The sequence below is a fragment of the Silurus aristotelis genome, assembly GCF_946808225.1.
Source record: "Silurus aristotelis genome assembly, chromosome: 13".
NCBI lineage: Eukaryota > Metazoa > Chordata > Actinopteri > Siluriformes > Siluridae > Silurus > Silurus aristotelis.
The window spans coordinates 19,051,667-19,072,377 of NC_139586.1; the positions used below are offsets into that span (position 1 = coordinate 19,051,667).

The 20,711-nt window shown below is 36.9% G+C and overlaps 1 protein-coding gene across 3 annotated transcripts in view; it reads right to left on the reverse strand.

Annotated features, from left to right (window-relative positions):
* sv2ba (synaptic vesicle glycoprotein 2Ba) overlaps positions 1–9,557 on the reverse strand; it is a 19,183-nt gene extending 9,626 nt beyond the window's left edge. The window contains exons 1-3 of one of the 3 annotated variants that reach the window (XM_083557906.1): positions 9,382–9,557; positions 5,718–6,378; positions 1–78 (exon numbers count right to left, since the gene is read on the reverse strand). The exon at positions 1–78 is cut by the window's left edge and continues 103 nt beyond it. In XM_083557906.1, the coding sequence (XP_083414032.1) occupies positions 1–78; positions 5,718–6,180 (541 nt within the window). In that variant the 5' untranslated portion in view covers positions 6,181–6,378; positions 9,382–9,557. Of the gene's footprint in view, positions 79–5,717; positions 6,379–9,381 lie in introns of those variants that run through there. The other 2 variants (XM_083557907.1, XM_083557908.1) reach the window with 2 other exon arrangements.
* Between the last annotated feature and the right edge of the window lie 11,154 nt (positions 9,558–20,711).

Below are 20,711 nucleotides of genomic sequence, written 5' to 3' on the forward strand. Positions count from 1 at the left end.
AATGACGACGTCCCAGTTTATCAGCCAGACCACCCCAGACTACAGCTCCCAGCATCATCCCCACATACACGATCAGACCTGCATACACCACACATATATCCACACACAAAGTACATTTGCAGCACATAATTCAAAGTGACTTTTATGGTCTTCATAAAAAAAAAAAAAAAAAAAAAAAAAAAAAAAGCAAATACTCATCCTAGTAGAAAAAATCATAAGGATTGAAGGATGAACCATATATGTCATTTACTGTAAATATAATTCAAACCCTAAGAGAAATAGTACCCAAAAGTACAGGATAGAAACCTATTCAGATGAATATAGTCAATTAGCCGAAATACATTTTCTGTCCAATCTTTGCTTCTTGCAAAATGCAACGTCTTATTCTTATTTTTATAATGAATTGATATTAATACAAATCAAATTGTTCTATGATTGATGTTTACCACACAGCTATGATGTTACAGTGATCCAACATGAAGGTGAAATAGGTTTATAGGCTGAGAATTTGCTCTCTCACATGCATGGTAAGATTACTAAAACATTTCTGCATTCAGTGAAATAATCTGGTGCAGAATATATCCATTTCTAGAGCACACTGCTTCTATTATCCGCCGCTGAGGATGAATAAAAAAAACACTATCCTATTTCTCTCTGAATTCTCCTTCACTGTGGTGAGAGATTCTCAGGGGACAGCCCAGTTCTGAAATATAAATCTTTATGAATTGATAAAGCAAAAAGGTACTTTTTTACCACCAGAGGTCTCACTACTTCCACATATTTTTCTCGCTGTTCGTGGAAATTTGGAGGCCTTGATTGTGCACTATAATTTTCTAAACTACACAGCAATTATAAATGTCCAAATAGAAAATATACTGAGATTCCTAATGTAGTCAATCAATCAGAGTCGGTCTGTGTCTGATTTATGTTTGTTAGTACTACAAGGCTAATATTAGTATTAGTAATACTAAATGCAAAAAGTCTAATTTAGCATCACCAAAATAAACGCCTAAATAAACTGATTGCTCATAAATACTGTATCTTATTTCCCAGATCAACATTGTACACTTTGTGTGGAATGACACCAGAATTGATCCAGAATATGGTTGCTATAATATATAAAAAAATCTATAAAATCTTTTTGGTGCATTTTCATAGATAGCAGTTTGACACACAAGTCAGTTTGAGATACTGAGACACATTTTGGAGAAAGTGTGTGATTATGTGCACATGAAATAATTTCTCTAATGCTGGCTAATGCTTTGCTCTAATGTTTGAGCCAAGCACTGGGAGCGAAAGAAGGGTTACTAATGCAGTTCTGCTCCATTTCTACTTCTCTACCTCTCTACCTCTTCTTGTACCTCTCTCCCTTCATCTGGACTCGTCATCACTCTACTTTCACTGCAGTTGTGACACACCCATTAACTTTCACCCCTAAGAGCCCAGACAAAAAAAACCCTTGATTCTTTACTCTTGAACTGCACCATCTGTCCATCGTTGTAGCATTAGAGCACTCAGAAGTTCACAGTGATGGCTTTTCAGGGTGTTTTTATCTACGCTGTGTTATTAGGTCAGTTTGTAAGATAGTGCTCTCAACATAGTGCTCCAGAGACATTCTGCTGTGATGTGTACAGTAAATACTGCACGGTAGCACGCACACACATAATGTATATATATATATATATATATATATATATATATATATATATATATATATATATATATATATATATATATATATAAAGTGAGGAAAATAAGTATTTGAACACCCTGCTATTTTGCAAGTTCTCCCACTTAGAAATCATGGAGGGGTCTGAAATTGTCATCGTAGGTGCATGTTCACTGTGAGAGACATAATCTAAAAAAAAAAATACAGAAATCACAATATATGATTTTTTAACTATTTATTTGTATGATACAGCTGCAAATAAGTATTTAAACACCTGTCTATCAGCTAGAATTCTGACCCTCAAAGACCTGTTAGTCTGCCTTTAAAATGTCCACCTCCACTACATTTATTATCCTAAATTAGATGCACCTGTTTGAGGTCGTTAGCTGCATAAAGACACCTGTCCACCCCATACAATCAGTAAGAATCCAACTACTAACATGGCCAAGACCAAAGAGCTGTCCAAAGACACTAGAGACAAAATTGTACACCTCCACAAGGCTGGAAAGGGTTACGGGGAAATTGCCAAGCAGCTTGGTGAAAAAAGGTCCACTGTTGGAGCAATCATTAGAAAATAGAAGAAGCTAAACATGACTGTCAATCTCCCTCGGACTGGGGCTCCATGCAAGATCTCACCTCGTGGGGTCTCATAGATCCTAAGGAAGGTGAGAAATCAGCCCAGAACTACACAGGAGGAGCTGGTCAATGACCTGAAAAGAGCTGGGACCACCGTTTCCAAGGTTACTGTTGGTAATACACTAAGACGTCATGGTTTGAAATCATGCATGGCACGGAAGGTTCCCCTGCTTAAACCAGCACATGTCCAGGCACGTCTTAAGTTTGCCAATGACCATTTGGATGATCCAGAGGAGTCATGGGAGAAAGTCATGTGGTCAGATGAGACCAAAATAGAACTTTTGGGTCATAATTCCACTAAACGTGTGTGGAGGAAGAAGAATGATGAGTACCATCCCAAGAACACCATCCCTACTGTGAAGCATGGGGGTGGTAGCATCATGCTTTGGGGGTGTTTTTCTGCACATGGGACAGGGTGACTGCACTGTATTAAGGAGAGGATGACCGGGGCCATGTATTGCGAGATTTTGGGGAACAACCTCCTTCCCTCAGTTAGAGCATTAAAGATGGGTCGAGGCTGGGTCTTCCAACATGACAATGACCCGAAGCACACAGCCAGGATAACCAAGGAGTGGCTCTGTAAGAAGCATATCAAGGTTCTGGCGTGGCCTAGACAGTCTCCAGACCTAAACCCAATAGAGAATCTTTGGAGGGAGCTCAAACTCCGTGTTTCTCAGCGACAGGCCATAAACCTGACTGATCTAGAGAAGATCTGTGTGGAGGAGTGGGCCAAAATCCCCCCTGCAGTGTGTGCAAACCTGGTGAAAAACTACAGGAAACGTTTGACCTCTGTAATTGCAAACAAAGGCTACTGTACCAAATATTAACATTGACTTTCTCAGGTGTTCAAATACTTATTTGCAGCTGTATCAGACAAATAAATAGTTAAAAAATCATACATTGTGATTTCTGGATTTTTTTTTTTAGATTATGTCTCTCACAATGGACATGCATGAATTTCAGACCCCTCCATGATTTCTAAGTGGGAGAACTTGCAAAATAGCAGGGTGTTCAAATACTTATTTTCCTCACTGTATAGATAGATAGATAGATAGATAGATAGATAGATAGATAGATAGATAGATAGATAGATAGATAGATAGATAGATAGATAGATAGATAGATAGATAGATAGATAGATAGATAGATAGATAGATAGATAGATAGATAGATAGATTTTTTTGTCCAATCAGATTTCAGCCTCTATGTGCTGCCATGTCAATCTAATCGGCCCAGGGCCTTCAAAGTCTGTACTGTTGGCCTTTTTACCTAAGTCTCTATCTCTGGTGAGTAGGTTGTATTCTATTCACATTTTTATGTTTTTGTCATGTTATTAGACAAATATTGATCCTTAACTGCTCCAGATGATGTAGGTGCACAGTTGTGGTTGTAGTGTAGAGGTTTGGAGTCTTAACTGGGTTTCTTGCTTTAGTAAAATGGTATTCACCCTCCATATGTGAAATGCCTCTCTCTCTGTTATGCCACGCGTTGTTACATTGCATTTTTGTATTGTATTGATGGTTTCTATAACTGCGACGTGATAGTGGTGGTGTTAAGAGGTGGATCAAGTCGGGTAAGTCGTCCCTGAAGGCCCAGGTACCAAATGCACAGGCCGCCACTGATGTATATATCAATATATATATATCAATTGGCAATTGGCAGCTGTATGTGTTTAGTCTTTAACTATAGTCAGATTGAAATATGAGGTGGGAGTGCCTTAAACCATAACACTTTTAGCTGAAAGGAGAGTTATCTGGCTGCACTGGGTGTTTATCCTTAGTAACCTTTCGGTCATTGTTGGTTTTAATTAGACTGCATGTACTACATATTTATAAACATAGAACTAGCTAAATTTGTTGTAAAAAATCCCAGACAGGGCATCTCTATTTAAGATAAATTCAATCAAAGCATTCTGACACTGCTAAAAAAAAGTGTTATGGTTTAAGGCACTCCCACCTCATATTTCAATCTGACTATAGTTAAAGACTAAACACATACAGCTGCCATTTGCCTTTTCCATTACACCTCCAAATATAATCACAAATATGTATATACTGCATGCATCTAAATCAAACAGGGTCTTATTATTGGACTCTGACTTCTACACCTGCCTCCTTCTGTTTTACCACACACAGAGTGCTAATGATTTAATGAGGTTCACTATTAGATGAGGCATATGTCCAGAATGTAAACTCCTTGCTGGATTAAACTCTCCCTGGAATGATGTGACCTTGCAGTTTGATAGACCTTTAAATCTGTAAACTTCCTTTGCTTTTCATTGCAGTTCCGTTTCAAATCTTATTCTCGCTGTGATATGTCAATGTTATCATATTATGTTCCACAACTTCGAGCAAACTTGATTCCACAAACTGCATTGAGCAATAAAGTAGCAAAGAGCATGTGTCACCAAGCTTCATTCAAACAACCCCTGCAACAATATGGTGCCGTAAACAATTCAGTTATAAACTGGAAATGATGGGGTTGTTCACATTTTATAGTTTAAAGGTGCAATAGTTGATTTTTTTCTGTACATTGGATGGCTGCTTCTCAGCCGTTTTTTAGAAACTGTTTTCACATCACCTTTATCTCAGCCTGAAATTGTCAAACACCCAGTGCAGCCAGATACTCTCCTTTCAGCTAAATGTCATTTTTTTTATAGTGGCAAAAATACAAAAAAACACTGCAAATGCACTCACATAAATCAGTAAAATGATTTAATGATGTGATGACACTGAGTGCTGATACTAAAGCTAGTAAACATGCTAACTCTGGTTGAATACCTCAATGTTTGGAAACAACTTTGATGTTGTTTCCTTCACAGGATGCAATTTGATTATTGATTCAAATTGTATTTAACGTTTTGAAAGACTTAAAAACCCTTGGAAATGCATCGTTTACTGTCTAACTTTCCCTGCTTTACCGCGGTTCGAATCTGGCGCCCCGGTTTATCGCGTAATTGCATTTGCCACATAACAAATTTGTTTCTCTAATTTTCCCGGTCTCTTGCGGATTGCACGATAGACCAAAAAACCTATAGGGAATTGTTTTATGGAGTTTTATGTTAAAATAATTTCTAAATGTATTAATAAAGAATTTTAAGTAAAATGTAAATACAGTACAGAACTGTATACATAAAATAGCATTTTGGGGTGGCGTCCATTTATTGTTTATTGCTGGCGGTTTTGGAACCACTGGGATAAATGGGGGATACTGTATTAATATTATGATAAAATAGAGGGGTTTTAATCGTCTCAAATTGTTCTTATAGTTCACAATCACATATAATCACCTACCTGGTGATATTTTGGATATTAACTATTCATTGGACATTGGTTTGTGTCTGTTTCAGTGTATGTGCGTAAAAATATTTTAGAAAAGTCCTGGAAACTGAAAATTCTGATTTTTCACTTACCCAGCATTCCCTTGCTGGCATTGGAGAGGCACATGTCCTTCTCTGCACTCGGCAAAGCAAAGGCCACTACAAAACACTCCACACCATCAGCCATGAGTGCCAGGCCAAGCACGATGAAAAGGGTCCATTGAAAGCGCCCATGGCCACAGTCCTCCATGATATTCTCGTACTGCTCAGCCAGTGTTTCCTCATTCTGCAAGGTGGCCAACTTTGCCTTCAACCTGGCCTCCCGACGGGCAGCTCGCCGCGCCTCCTTGATTTCGTCTGGGTGAGGAATGCCTTGATATTCCCCTTCATACATCTGATCGTCCTCATCCTGTCCTTCAGTGGCATCACTGGCCGCATCTTCCTCTTGGGCAGGATAGTCAGAATGGTAGGGGTAACCATCCTCACCTTCCTCTTCATAGGTGTGCTGTCTTTCTCGTTCATGGTCTTGCATTTTGTTTTGGTAATGGCTGTCCATTTTGCCCACACTTTTAGAATTGTCTTAGTATTCTCCAAATCACAGCTGGCTATAGTAGCATAATCCTCAGAAGGCACTTTGTTTGAATTCTGAATCACTGTTCCAGATGCCAGTTGTGATGCCAGTATCCTATTTATGGATTTCCTGCTGGGATCTGCGGTTCCACCGTATAGTCAATTGTGACAGTTAACTACTTCTCTTTGAAAGTTATTCAAAAAAGACAGAGAGTATAAGTAAGTACAAGTAGAAATCAAATATGGAGGTACAATTGAAAAATAATCTATTTCATTTGGTAATGTGGTGCCACTTTACAGCATCATCTTACTGCTCAGGAGCATGTTCAAATATTATACTACACACAGAAATGGTTCAAACATTTTGTTATATACTGTATATATTAAACACTTACATGGAACAGAGAGCGTTTGGATTTGCACAGAATACAGATCCAGTTTAAACTCTATGCTTTATTGATAATATTTATCATTCTCATTTATCATTCAGCCTCATTATGTAAAGACTAAAACATGACAGGAAGTGGCAGGAAAATGATCCATAATGGGGTGGTGCAATGTGGTCCATTAAGTGTTTTATGTCAGAAACCAAAAGAGCAGCTTTGCCTTTAATGATTACAAAACACTGACACTGGAGACTTCTTCTAAAAAGTTACATTAAAATCCTCTGACAGCAAAATCACTATATCAACTACTATGCACCTTTTAATGTGTTTATGTGGCGTGTCTGCCATGCAAGTCTCTCTGTGAAATCTTAGTATAGAAATGATGAGATAGAAATGTTGAAGGAATGCATTAAAAAACCCAAAAGCATACTGCTGGCTATGAATATTACTACTACTATGACTACTGCAGCTATTACAGAAATTTCAGACCAATCAGAATCAGGAATTCAACAGCACTGTTTAGAGCCAAGTTTATATGGGAATAGGAATTGTTTTTTAAATGTGTCAATGAATTGGTTATTTGTATATATAAATGAGTAAGATCTTTAACTTTATAAACACCTGGACATAATTGAACAGTAAAAATTTTACAAGCGTTTGGATATAAACATACAAAGATACATTACAGGGGATTGTGGGCAAAATATCCGCATTGTTTTCATGATGAAACACAAATAATGCCTTTTTACTTTCTGTCTAAAAATACAATGACATTTTAGTCTGTGTGCAGAAATACAAAAAATAAAATAATAATAATAATAAAAAAAAACACTATATATATATATATATATATATATATATATATATATATATATATATATATATATATATATATATATATATATATATATATATATATAATTTTTTATCCAAAATGAATGAACTACTAATAATAAAAAAGAAAAATCAAGGGAACTACTATTTAAAAAAAAAAAAAACAGCCTGTTTTGTAGACCCACTAATCTAATAAACAGAAACAAAAAAATAGCATTAATTCTGTCACCCAGAATTATTTTCATATTTATAAAAATGAAAATAATAAATTATTCTTTGCACAAAAATTACAATGTGATTATTTTTGTTTTGATTTTATATATACAACAATACATCCTTTTGATTTCTGTGAAAAAGTGCAGCAAGATGGTCATGAAAGAAATGCAGTTCCTCAGTAGGAAATTAAAAATTTGAAAAAATTTGTTTAATGGTTAAGAATGGTGTCAAGAGCTGTGATCTGATCCATCTGCACTGTGGGGAATTTAATTTTGCTTGGTGATCCAGAGTACAAAATGGGATAGAGTACAGGAAATGGAAATAATGATGCTGATGATAGTCAATGATGAGGTAAAAAAAAAATGCCTGAGAAATATACCAGCAACTGCAATGCTTTATAAATCTAATTCAGTTGTGACTTTGGAAAGTTGTGTCACATTTTATTGTAATTTACCAGAGTCACATATACCAGCAGGTCTGTCTAATGCCACACTACAGATGTGACAGATGAAAAGGGATTATGAACCAAAATCCCCTGCTTTCAGCATGTAGCTTGTGTGTCTCTGGTTTTGAATCTGTCATTGCAATTCCAGATGGTATTTCAGACTTACATTATTGCCCTGAATAACACTAGAGCCAGTATAGACATTTAAGTGTGTTATAATACATTTTATAATACGTTCTATGAAAATTTTATCTAACTGGTCAGAATGTGTTGATTAATTGTAACAGATATTTTATTACATTATTACAGGGTATAAACATCGCTGTAGTGAAGAATCCTGTAAGGAGCTATTTTATTATTAACATTTAGGAAAGGAGTCTCCAGTTCCAAAGCTTTGTTCTAGTCAGCTAAAGCTGCAGCTTTAGGTTTTCTGCCACAACAAATTATTTGTTTCTCTCTAACAGGCTGATGACTGTTGACAGTTGATTAAATGTTAGGTCTAATAGTATTGTGTTCTACAGCACAGTTCTTACACGGCATTAAATGCAACTCAAAACAGATAACATGAAATATGTGAAATTATTTAATGAAGAATAAAACGATTGTTGTGGCAGAAATAAAATACAAAGCACTTATACAAATAAAGTTTGCCATGGTACTAATAACTGAATCACATTGCTCTGTCAATAATTATTCTCCAACAACAGCATGAGCCATGTTTTAATCCTTACATGCAAGTATACCACAAATAATGGCTTCTGACTGAAATTTGCTTGAGTAGGTTAAGCCTATTACAGGTCACTGCAAAGAGACTGCTCTTGTCTATGGACACCAATGAAATATATAACATGTCTGTCAATTTAGCAAAATGCTTCCACAACTTGGGAAGCACCAGTGTGATATAATTATATTTTAAATATATTTTAAATATGCACTATTTATACCAGGCATAACCTGTATATGATTACATTCTGCATTTACTATACTATAAATATGGCTTATTGTATTTGTCTGGCTTACATTATGTTTGATTGCGTACATTATTTTAAACAATGTTGATATTTATTAGATTTTTTTTAAAGCCATAAAAAAAAATCAACAATATTCGAAATCTACTAATACAACACAACTCCACATTTTCTGTGTACTATAGAGACATCACTAAACAAAAGTTCACACATATGTTTTGTGGAGCAGTATGACTTTGCATCGACCACAAGACACTTTTAATACTGAAATAAAAAAATGCAACAAATTGTTGTTTTCAGTCTTTAGTATCGAAGAACGAACAGATATTAAAACTTACCAGAATGACAATTTTTTGGATACTAAACTATTTCCATAAAAAAAGGTAGAATAATTCCAGGATAAAGAATTTTTGAAGGCAATCCTTGTCAGTTTAGCACAAAATGATGGGACAGACCAGCGGATTACGATGCAATCTTACAAACACCCCATCCCCCCCTCCACCCCTATCCCACCACAATCAGCTCAACTCTAGAGAATCTCTCTGTGCCTGGAGCTTGCAGGCTGAATAATACTCTCTGTTCTATGCAGAACACTGAACTTTACAACAGTACAGAAATAAAATAAGACTTCCATTGCTAGTGTGCTCAAGATGTTCTTGTCTTCTTCTGTGAGTGATTAATATGTGCCAGTGGGTTACAATGTAGGGCTTTTAGAGGTTCTTGGTAATATCACAAACTGTAACATTTTTTACTTTTAACTTACAAGAGAGAACGATTTTTAGCTCTGATAAGTGCAAAACTGCTTGTTACTGTTATAACATATGATAACATAACACTAAATGGATAATAAGCATGTTACTACTGGCAAACTAGTGTTGTATAAAAGGAATAAACACTTTGAAACGGGCAATTATTGAAATATGGGTTGTGACTGAGTTGCATCACACCGATCAGTCACACATTTTTTCCCCTTATACCATCTTTCCTTATATTTTATCTCTTCCTTGCCCTACATACATCTTTGTATTGTAACTCTATTGTGCTCCTGTGTCAAATGTTTCAAATTGATATACTTGAGCTTGAACATTGGCCTGATTTGAGCAAAGTTGACTGTTGCATACTTTAACTATTACTCAACCTACAGTATTTTTAGCCTACTATAGCAAATCATTAAGGCCACCCTCTTCCCCTTGTGCAAGGACTAGAGGATTTGACATTGATGAAATCATTTAGGCTTGGCTTGGATTTGTGAACTGCAAATTCAACTTGAAGGTAAATCTATTCACAGCAACACTGCTCAGCAGGAATGGAACAGAACTGGTGTATTTCTTTTTTAGAACATGCTAGCATCACTTGCCACACACTGTTTGCTAGGTAATATAAATGCAATACTGTCTCAAATCTAGTTGGTTTAAAGTCATAATCATGGGTAGGTGATGCCCTGTACAGAGGTAAAGCTGTCTAATCCCACAGCCAGATAATTCTACCAAAGAGGATTAGCTCCACCCATTGGCTAAATTTAGATCACATATTTGCTCCACCTCTCTACTTTTTCATGCAGGTTTAGTTTATTCAATCACCATTCATTGATGTGTCCAGAGACTTAAACAGTCCAATTGTGTGATGTATAAGGATGGGTTGATAAGTGTAAAAATGTGGTTGTTGGTGGCAGATGGTTAGAAGCTGAAGTTTGTGGTATTCAAAGCATTCAGTACATTCATTTCAGTATCTCTCAGTATCTTTTTTGTCCATAGATTAAATTGGTGGTTTTCTTTACTGCTTTACCTCAATCTGGTTTGGTTCAGTTTTATAAATCTCAGTTGAAGGCAGCAATTTCCCCTGGTGGTCTAGTGGTTAAGATGCAGCGCTCCCACCGCTGCGACCCGGGTTCGATTCCCGGTCAGGGAACCATCCCCAGCCACTCTTAGTGCCGGTCCCAAGCCCGGAAAAAATCGGGGAGGGTTGCGTTAGGAAGGGCATCCAGCGTAAAACGTGCCAAATCAAACGTGCGGAGGATCTGCTGTGGCGACCCCTAACGGGAGAAGCCGAAAAGAAAGTTTTTTTTTTAGTTGAAGGCAGCAATTTGAGTGGTTCTAATCTGCTAGAAATTGTAGAATGGATGTGGAAATGATCATGATGATTGTCAAACCGTCCTTCTATTCTGCTTGACATCTGTGTGAGGCATTCTAACCTGATGAGCAGTTCTACTCATTCTATACGAACATCTCGACCTGAAATTGGACATTCATTGAAGGTTAAAGGAGAAGTTTGTCATTTTTAGAGAACCGTCCACGAAAAAAACAAGGCTCAAACACCCTTCTTTTACTTAAAATAACATTAATAGAAGACTGAAATACAGAAAATAAAAATAATTTCATAGAACCTTTGCAATGAACAATTGTAAGGAAACAAAAAATATATATTTAATATAAAAATATATATTTTATTACATGATTGCTTAGACCACAAAAAATTAGTTTTAAGCTAACAATCTGTGAGGAAAAAAAGGGAAATATTATGTTAGTCTTGATGAACTGAACTGATTGTTACCTAGAATGCGTTATCAGGAAGCACTGTAATTTGTGATATAAAAGTAATAAAAGGATTTGAGAAATACTGTCTCAGTTTTGGGCTGTTGAAAGTAACACTGTTATGTGAAGGTCATACCACACTTCAATATTATTGATTATCTTACTAAAACAGCAAATCCAACTATTAGGGTTGCACAAGCCAGTGCACTCTAAGTGCCGGTCCCAAGCCCGGATAAATGGGGAGGGTTGCGTTAAGAAGGTCATCCAGCATAAAACACATGCCAAATCAAATATGCGGATCACAAACTTAAATTTTATACCGGTTAGGTTGAGCCCCGGGTTACCAACAACCACCACAGGTATTGTTAGCCAACAGGAAACAGGAAATTGGACTACTGTTGACCAAAGGAGGAGAAAGAGAGGAGGAAGACGTCTACAGAGACGGCAAGGAAAGGAAAAGCATAGGAGAGTGGAGGTTAGGGTGGGTACTTTAAATGTTGGCACTATGACTGGTAAAGGAAAGAGATAGCGGATATTATGGAGAGGAGAAAGGTGGATATGTTGTGTGTTCAGGAGACCAAGTGGAAAGAGATTAAGGCCAGGAACATTAGAGGGGGTTTAACCTTTCTAACTTGGTGTGGATAAAAAGAGAAGTGGTGAAGTGGTGATCCTGAAGGTAGAACGTGAATCGCGAAGTTAAAGGGGTGATGATAAATGTCATCAGTGCCTATGTTCTACATTGTGGGATGGGGGAGAAATACATTTTTGTTAGATGAAGTAGTAGAGAGTGTACCTAGGAAAGAGTGAAGACATATAAGAGTGGAGGAAGGTGCACACAGGTGGCCTACATTTTATGCAGGAGATGCAACCTAAAAGAGATTGGAGACTGTAAGGTGTTGGCAGGGGACAGTGTAGATAAACAGCATCAGATGGTGGTCATTGGCGTTGGAGGTGAAGAAGATGAGGAGGAGAGTGAGGACTGAAAGAGGAATAAAATGGTGGAAACTGAAGGAAGAAGAGTGTAGTGTGAGATACAGGGAAGAGGTCAGACAGAGGCTCTTTGGTGGGGAAGAGGTGCTGGATGATTAGCAACTACTGCAGAAGTGATGAGGGAGACAGCTAGAAAGGTACTTGGTGTGACATCTGGAAGAGAAATGAAGACAAAGAGATGTGGTGGTGGAATGAGGAAGTGCTGGAAAGCATAAGGAGAAAGAGGTTGGCAAAACAGAATTGGGATCGACAGAGTGATGAGAAAAGTAGGCAAGAGTACAAGGAGATGCAGCAGCAGATGAAAAGGGATGTGGCGAAAGCCAAGGAAAAGGCATATGAGGAGCTGTAGGAGAAGTTGGACACTTAGGAAGGAGTAAAGTATTTGTACCGATTGGCCAGGCAGAGGGAGCGAGCTGGAAAGGTGCTGCAAGTTAGAGCAATAAAGGATGCAGATGGAAATTAGTTGACAAGTGAGGAGAGTCTTCTAAAAAGGTGAAGAGAGTATTTTGAGCAGCTTATGAATGAGGAAAATGAGAGAGAGAGAGAAGGTTGGATGGTGTGGAGATGGTGAAGCAGGAAGTGGATAGGATTAGTAAGGGGGAAGGGACCAGCGATTAAGCGAATGAAGAGTCGAAAGTTGGTTGGACCAGATGACATACAAGTAGAAGTGTGGAGATGTTTAGTAGAGTGACATACAGCACATCCTGTCATATAACTGCTCTTGTATACCTGCTCTTGTATACCTCTTTTGTATTTAGTAACAACTTGATTGCAGTGGGTACTGTATCAGTGCATATCCAGCTCCCTAGTTTGTATTTAACAATTTTTTTATAAACAAATTTCAGGTGGTTTGTTATATGATGCTGCAAATAGCCCTTTAACAATATATAGCCATCCTTATATTTCATAATAATTTGACCACCACAGTTGATTGTACTGATAGCATAATATAAAAAAGTATGTAATAAAACAAACTGTGCGCATCAAAGTGCACCAAATGACACTTTGGATCGATAGCTCCATCTAGTGATAGTTAAGCCAAAGTCCTTTAAGCATGAGATGACTTGACGTGTCTTTATCATTAAAAACGAGAACATTAAATAAGAAAAATACATGTTATACTTGCCTTCTTGTAGTAATAGGCACGTAAAAAAGACCCATGACGTATTCATATGTAATAATATTATTCTTATGCAAATCATTTCTGACAAACTTACTAGGCTGTATTTGTTACCTGATCATGTGACAGTTGCACATGTATTTAGCTGTGCAATGCTCTTCTGTCCATTTTTACAGAGAACACATAGTATCTGTAAAACACACAGTACAGAAAATATATTTAACAGTGTAGCCAAGAAAGGTATAAAAGCTTTTATAGGAAAAAAATCAATCCTGGGGTAGTATGTCATGGCTTGATATAGCAGTAGACTTCTTCCCAAATATTATAATTAAACAGTTCCTTACTGAAAAGCATTACTATATCGATGATCACACACATTTTTAATTAATATGTTTATTTGAATTAGAATTGATTAAATACTGTATTTGAATGAAAAGCACATTACGTCACAACTAAGTGTGCAAAATTGGCACTCTGGGTGAGAGGGATGCTATTATCTTGTTCCTGTTTTCCTAGCCAATGTTAGGACTATTTAAGCTCTTGTGTAGGCAGAAGAGGAGATATAGCGCTTTTCTCTGGGTGTATTAAACTGTCTTTTGATGCAGAATGAGCTTACATTTAAATAGGTGCAATTTTTGACTTCAAGTGGCTTGGACGATGTATAGTTCTTTTTTTATAGAACTTTTACCTTGTTCAGATGGTCGGCACCATTATTGGGAAATGGCATTTGACCAAACTGTGGAATTTTTTTTTTTTTGTTTAATCAGAGTTGATTATTTAACAGCACTCTGGTCAAATGCCAAAAAAATTGGTTCTCTTGCACTGTGGCTTTATCAGCCTTGGCATGAATTCAGCAAATGAATGCATGAATAATTACAGTTTAATCAGCTGTTCCACTCAAATGATAAATGTTCATTAAATCTTGTTTTAATGACAGTGTAAATGACTGATTAATTAAACCCACTCTTGTCTGTGTGTAAAATTACCCATGAGGTCAGCCACCCACATCATTTCTTTTCTGCATTTCGCTTTGAGTTTCTTGAGGCTTTTTGGCGAAGCCTCGACCTCCCGCCAGCTGCACTTCCTCCCCCAGCAAGCCCTTTAACTTACAAAACCGCTTTTGTAGCCACACAAAGGCTGCATGTACTTCTTTGTGGCATGCTTGCTCCTCATCTCCCTATTTTTTGCCAGTTCTGCAGTGGAGACGTTGCGATTCAGTGCACGTTCCCTTTCCCCCGGCGACAAACAAGTGTGTTCAAGGGTGGTTCAGCATGGCCGATGGAAGAGATGCCTTTCTCCTTCTGCCTCCTATTTATTTAACACCAGAACTCCTTGCTTGAGACGACAGTTTAAATGAAGGGACAGAGACTGATGCCTGTAGCAGCACAGCAATATAAACAGGCATGTGCTGATACTACATTTTGCAGTTTAGAATGCAAAATGCAGAATGCAGTCTTGAATAGATTATAACTGTTTGTTAAAATCTGGATAGCAATCAATTAATGTTAAGTTTTTTTATGGTCCTAAAGTCTTGAAAAGTCTTGAATTTTTTTTTTGTCCAAAGATATTTATAAGCTCTATTTTTAGGTGATGTAATAGCTCAAAACTGAATACTGAAAAGGGCTTTTACTGTTTATGCACTGAGCTCTGACAAAACAAAATGTACAGCTGATTTTTACACATACAGCTGAAATCAGATTCAGTATTGCATTTGCCAGTGTTATAACGAATTTAGCTGTCCTCACTCCCCTAAGTGTCATTTCATTATGACAAATTAAAAAAGCTAAGCAGAGGACATTGCCTGTTGATTCCTGCAGGGCATATCTGGACTAGGACCACATGCATCTAGAAGTAAACTTTCTGATTACGTAGCATCTCTGGATGGTATTTCTATCTCAGTCAAAGACCTTGGTGTGATTATTGACCCTAGTCTTTCCTTTGAGGCTCACATGAATAATATTACCAGGATCGCCTTTTTTACCTTAGAAATTTTGCTAAAATTAGAAATATGATGTCATTACAGGATGCAAAAAAAAAATTGTTCATGCTTTTGTTATATCTAGATTAGACTACTGTAACGCTTTACTGTCTGGGTGTTTGAGTAAGTGCATAAATAAGCTTCACTTAGTTCAGAATGCAGCAGCAAGAGTACTCACTAGATATAGAAAATATGACCACATCACCCCTGTTTTAATCAGTCTACACTGGCTCACAATTAAATCTCGCATTGATTAAAAAATACTACTACTGACATATAAAGCACTCAACGGACAAATCTGAGTGAACTTCTGTACCAATATGATCCTTCACACCTATTTAGATCAAAAGGTGCAGGCTATTTGTTGGTACCTTAAATAATGAAGAATACAGCAGGGGCAGATCTTTCTCTTATAAAGCCCCACAGTTATAGAACAACCTTCCAATCAGTGTTCGGGACTCAGACACAGTCTCAGTGTTCATATTATTTATTTAGTAAATTCTTTTATAAGTAGATTTTTCTTAGGTAAAGGAGCAGATCTGGAGGGATCATGGCTATAGAGTGGGACTATAGACTGGATATAGACTGGGATATTGTATGCTGTCGTCCCCTCACTCTTACACATTTACTCAGGTTTGTTGACGGTGGTGTGGTGGGTCGTCTCTTATCCCTGAGATTCCTCATATCTGTGTTACCTTCTGGTTCTCCCTTTTAGTTATGTTGCCATAGCGACTCTTGCTGGAGTCCCCAACTGTAACAATAAGGACACATAATAATCCATATCCTTCTCTTCCTATCACCCCTCTTAAACTTAAACTTATAAAGAACATCTTATTCTTTTTTATCACCATTATCTGTTATCACTATCTGTGTAAAGCTGCTTTGAGTTTCATTGTTAAAAGCGCTATACAAATAAAAATTAATTGATTTGAATTGAATATCAATAAGCAGTGGTGGACTGTGCATTTGGTACCTGGGCCTTCAGTGGGGACTTACCTGACTCAATCCACCTCTTAATACCACCACTATCACTTTACAATTATAGAAACCATCAATACTACACAAAAACGCAATCTAACAATGCATGGCATTACAGAGAAAGAGAGGCATTGCGCATATGGAGGGTGAATACCATTTTACTGAAGCAAGCTCTAAAACTCTACACTACAACCCCAACTGTGCACCTACATCATCTGGAGCAGTTTAGAATCAATATTTGTCTAATAACATGACAAAAACATAAAAATGTGAATAAAATACAACCTACTCACCAGAGATGCAGACTCATAATTTGCATTGCTCCTCAGAGCACCACTCGTATTCACTGGTCTGGAAGTGGCGCACAAACCCTTTCCCGGGCTGAGAAAAGCTAGCTTGTATTAATATGTACAGAGCGCTACAGACATGTTTTGCCAGTCAAACTGTATCAGTTTCATTCTGACCAACCATTCAAAAGACAAAAAAATGCTGACGCAATTCTGGGCCTGTGAGGGAATTTGAAATCGGATTGGTTGAATAAACAGATTTATTTCTAAAAGAGACTTAGGTAAAAATGCCAGTATTACAGACTTTGCAGGCCCTGGGCAGATTAGATTGACATGGCAGCACATAGAGGCTAAAATCTGATTGGACAAAAAAACATCGACGTACACATACTGGAAACAGTGCAGCCAAGAAAAACGCTACAAAATATAGAGAATAAACTGTTGGGAATAAATTAATAAAATTTCATGGAACAATCAGAATTTAGGTTGTAAATGTAGGTCAGTGCTTCTGAAAGTGTTTAGGCCAGCAGAGAAGGCTTTGCTGGCCATGACGACCTACCACTGTCAATAAGGCTTCTCAGTGGGTTAACATTAAGGGCACCTCAAGACAGGGGATCTATCTATCTATCTATCTATCTATCTATCTATCTATCTATCTATCTATCTATCTATCTATCTATCTATCTATCTATCTATCTATCTATCTATCTGTCTGTCTGTCTGTCTGTCTGTCTGTCTGTCTGTCTGTCTGTCTGTCTGTCTGTCTGTCTGTCTGTCTGTCTGTCTGTCTGTCTGTCTGTCCTTTAGGTTCTTTTTTCCCCTTATCTCCCAAAAACAGGCTTTTAGGGGAATTCTGATAAAAAACATCCTGTTAATAAATCTAATTTAGGCTGCCAGTTGAGCATCTGAAAAACACTGAGCTGTTAATTTCAGACAGATTGCTTGTATGGTTTCTGACACTATAACACATCTCTGGAATCGAATAAGTCAATGACCCTGTACATTTTTATTTCAATTAAAAATGTGCATTATAAATACAATTATTTTAGTAATTAATTTAAACTGTAACTTTGTTTCTGTAAATTTAGTTTCTTTTTTCGCTTTGCTTGTAAAGATTAAGTGATAGCTTAAACATATATATATATATATATATATATATATATATATATATATATATATATATATATATATATATATATATATATATATATATATATAGAGAGAGAGAGAGAGAGAGAGAGAGAGAGAGAGAGAGAGAGAGAGAGATTTGTTTTTCCTAAACTCTGTGTAGATACAAACACACTACACACACACACACACACACACACACACACACACACACACACACACACGCACAACCGTACACTTAGATGTATATACATTATTTTATTACATATTAAATTGTTTTCTTTTTATTACAACTACTTATTAATTTTTTATTATTTTAGCTTTTTCAAATTATAAATTGTTCTTATTTTATGTTTATGTATACTTTATGTTTGTTCTTATTTGGTTGCTCATTTTATAATTCTGTGGCCATGCTTTGGCAATATAAATGTTTATATTTGTCATGAAAATAAAGCATCCTTTGAATCTTGAATCTTAAGAGAGTGAGATAGAGAGACTTTTTTACTTTCAAATGTCATTATTTCAGTTATAGCAGAAGAGAACTTTTTTTTTTTTACATAACTTAAGTTTAAATCACATAGCAGATTGTCAACACACCATAAACTTTCTTTTGGCTTCTCCCATTAGGGGTCACCACAGTGGATCACCCATATTTATGAGCCGCATGTTTGATTTAGCATATGGTTTTACGCTGGATGCCCTTCCTAACACAACCCTACCCATTTATCCGGGTTTGGGTTCGGCACCGACAGTGCACTGGCTTGCGCAACACTAACGGCTGGGGTTGGTTCCCTGACCGGGAATCGAACCCGGGCCGCAGCGGTGAGAGCACCGCATTCTAACCACTAGACCACCAGAGAACCCGTGGTCAACACACCATACATGATAAAAAAATTCACATTGTTTGTAAGATTGTAGAAGACATATTTATAGTCTTTTCTTTTTTCCTCCTAGTGACCCATATTGCTAACTTAGTAATGTCGTATAGAAAGTAAAATAACTTTTCCCTTGTTCTTTACAGAGTATTTTTTGATTGAAGTTGCCAGTAAACTGTAGACCCCAAGCTTCCACTAGGTTTAAAACCACACACAAGCGCGGACCTTCAATATTAGAGCATTTCTCAGATTAGAAATGGAATTCTCAAAACTACTTGTTCAACCTCCACATCATTTAGTCATTTGTTTATTATACTAGTTTCACCTAAATAGTCTTAACCCCCAAAACATCTCAACATCAGTTCATTGCATACGTTATTGAATGCAAAATGGTTAAACCATTTGCCACTAAATTTGTCATATAAAATTTCCATTGACCTTTGTTTTGTAAATGTGTTGATAAATTGTGGCATCAGATCAAAAAATAATCAACGAGTTCTCTAAAACAGGTCAAATGTGAATCTTGTGAACCTTCAATTGGAGAGTGTATACAGACAGAGCAAAACACTAAAAAACAATTTATGAAAATGTTCAATATAAAGCAATTATGCAATCAAATAAATGAATTTGTGCTACTAAAATTCCTAGATGCAGTACAGAAGAAAGTCAAATGTTGTTCTTTTTCAGTCACTTTAATCTAAACCGTAGTTTTTATCAAGAAATACTGAAACTGTGCGATAACATAATGACAACATGACTTAACATTTTGGTGATTTTCTTTGTGAACAATGACAAAGGGACTTTTCATTCTGATGGGAATGACATGTTCATTGACACAAATACTTACTTTTTAGAGATGAACTAAGGATTTTGAGAAACGTACAGGCTTTTGAAAGGAATCTAATGTATTGTGCTGTTTGTAAAAAAATTTTTCAGAATGCATTTACTGGTCTGCAAATATTAAGGATGATTCAAGAAATGCTTCAAAGCAACTTAGAAAAACTGTAATCAGCCACTGGTCAGGTCTCTCCCATTCCTTTGAGTAAGTAAGGGTCTGCTATACTTACAGAACATTTTGGTAAAAGCTTGAGATTCCTTCCAAATCCACGTCTTTGTAACAAAGGGTGAACAGTTGTTTATCCAGGTGCATTTTACCGGCCTTCCGCTAAAGGGCGCATGTGACCTCCATCCACTGGCGAGGTTGACAGTATCGGACACGCTGTGCTGCTTGAAGAAGAAAGGCTGATAACTTGGAATGTACATGGATCAGTCCTTGTCCTGCTTCTTGAATTGGGAGGTAGAAAGCTGCAGCTCTTAGCCAGTGCTTTCAAACCCAAAAAAATGTCAACCTGAATCTTTTGGATACTGTCAATGAGGTTTCTGGGTGGGTCTAAAACCACAAGTTTGTGCCATAGAGTGGAGGCGATGAGGTTTTTAGCTATCAGGACTCTTCTTCTGTATGATAGATGGGGTAACCGACATTACCATCTGTCTTAACTTGGCTTGGACTTTTTCTGTTATGCCTTCCCAGTTTTTTTTTTTTACTTTATTTTCATTTTTACCAAGATATACTTCCAGGCATTTCATTCCTATCCTTGGCCATCTAATATTTTCTGCCAGTTCAGGTTGGTTGCCTTTTAGGACCAAACGACAGTGATTCTGTTTTCTTCCAGTTCAGTTTGGCAGATGAGGAGCTCTCATACACTTTTATAGCACTCTGTACAGCTTGGATGTCTTCCTTCTTCTTGACCATAACTGATATCATCTGCATATGCTGAGAG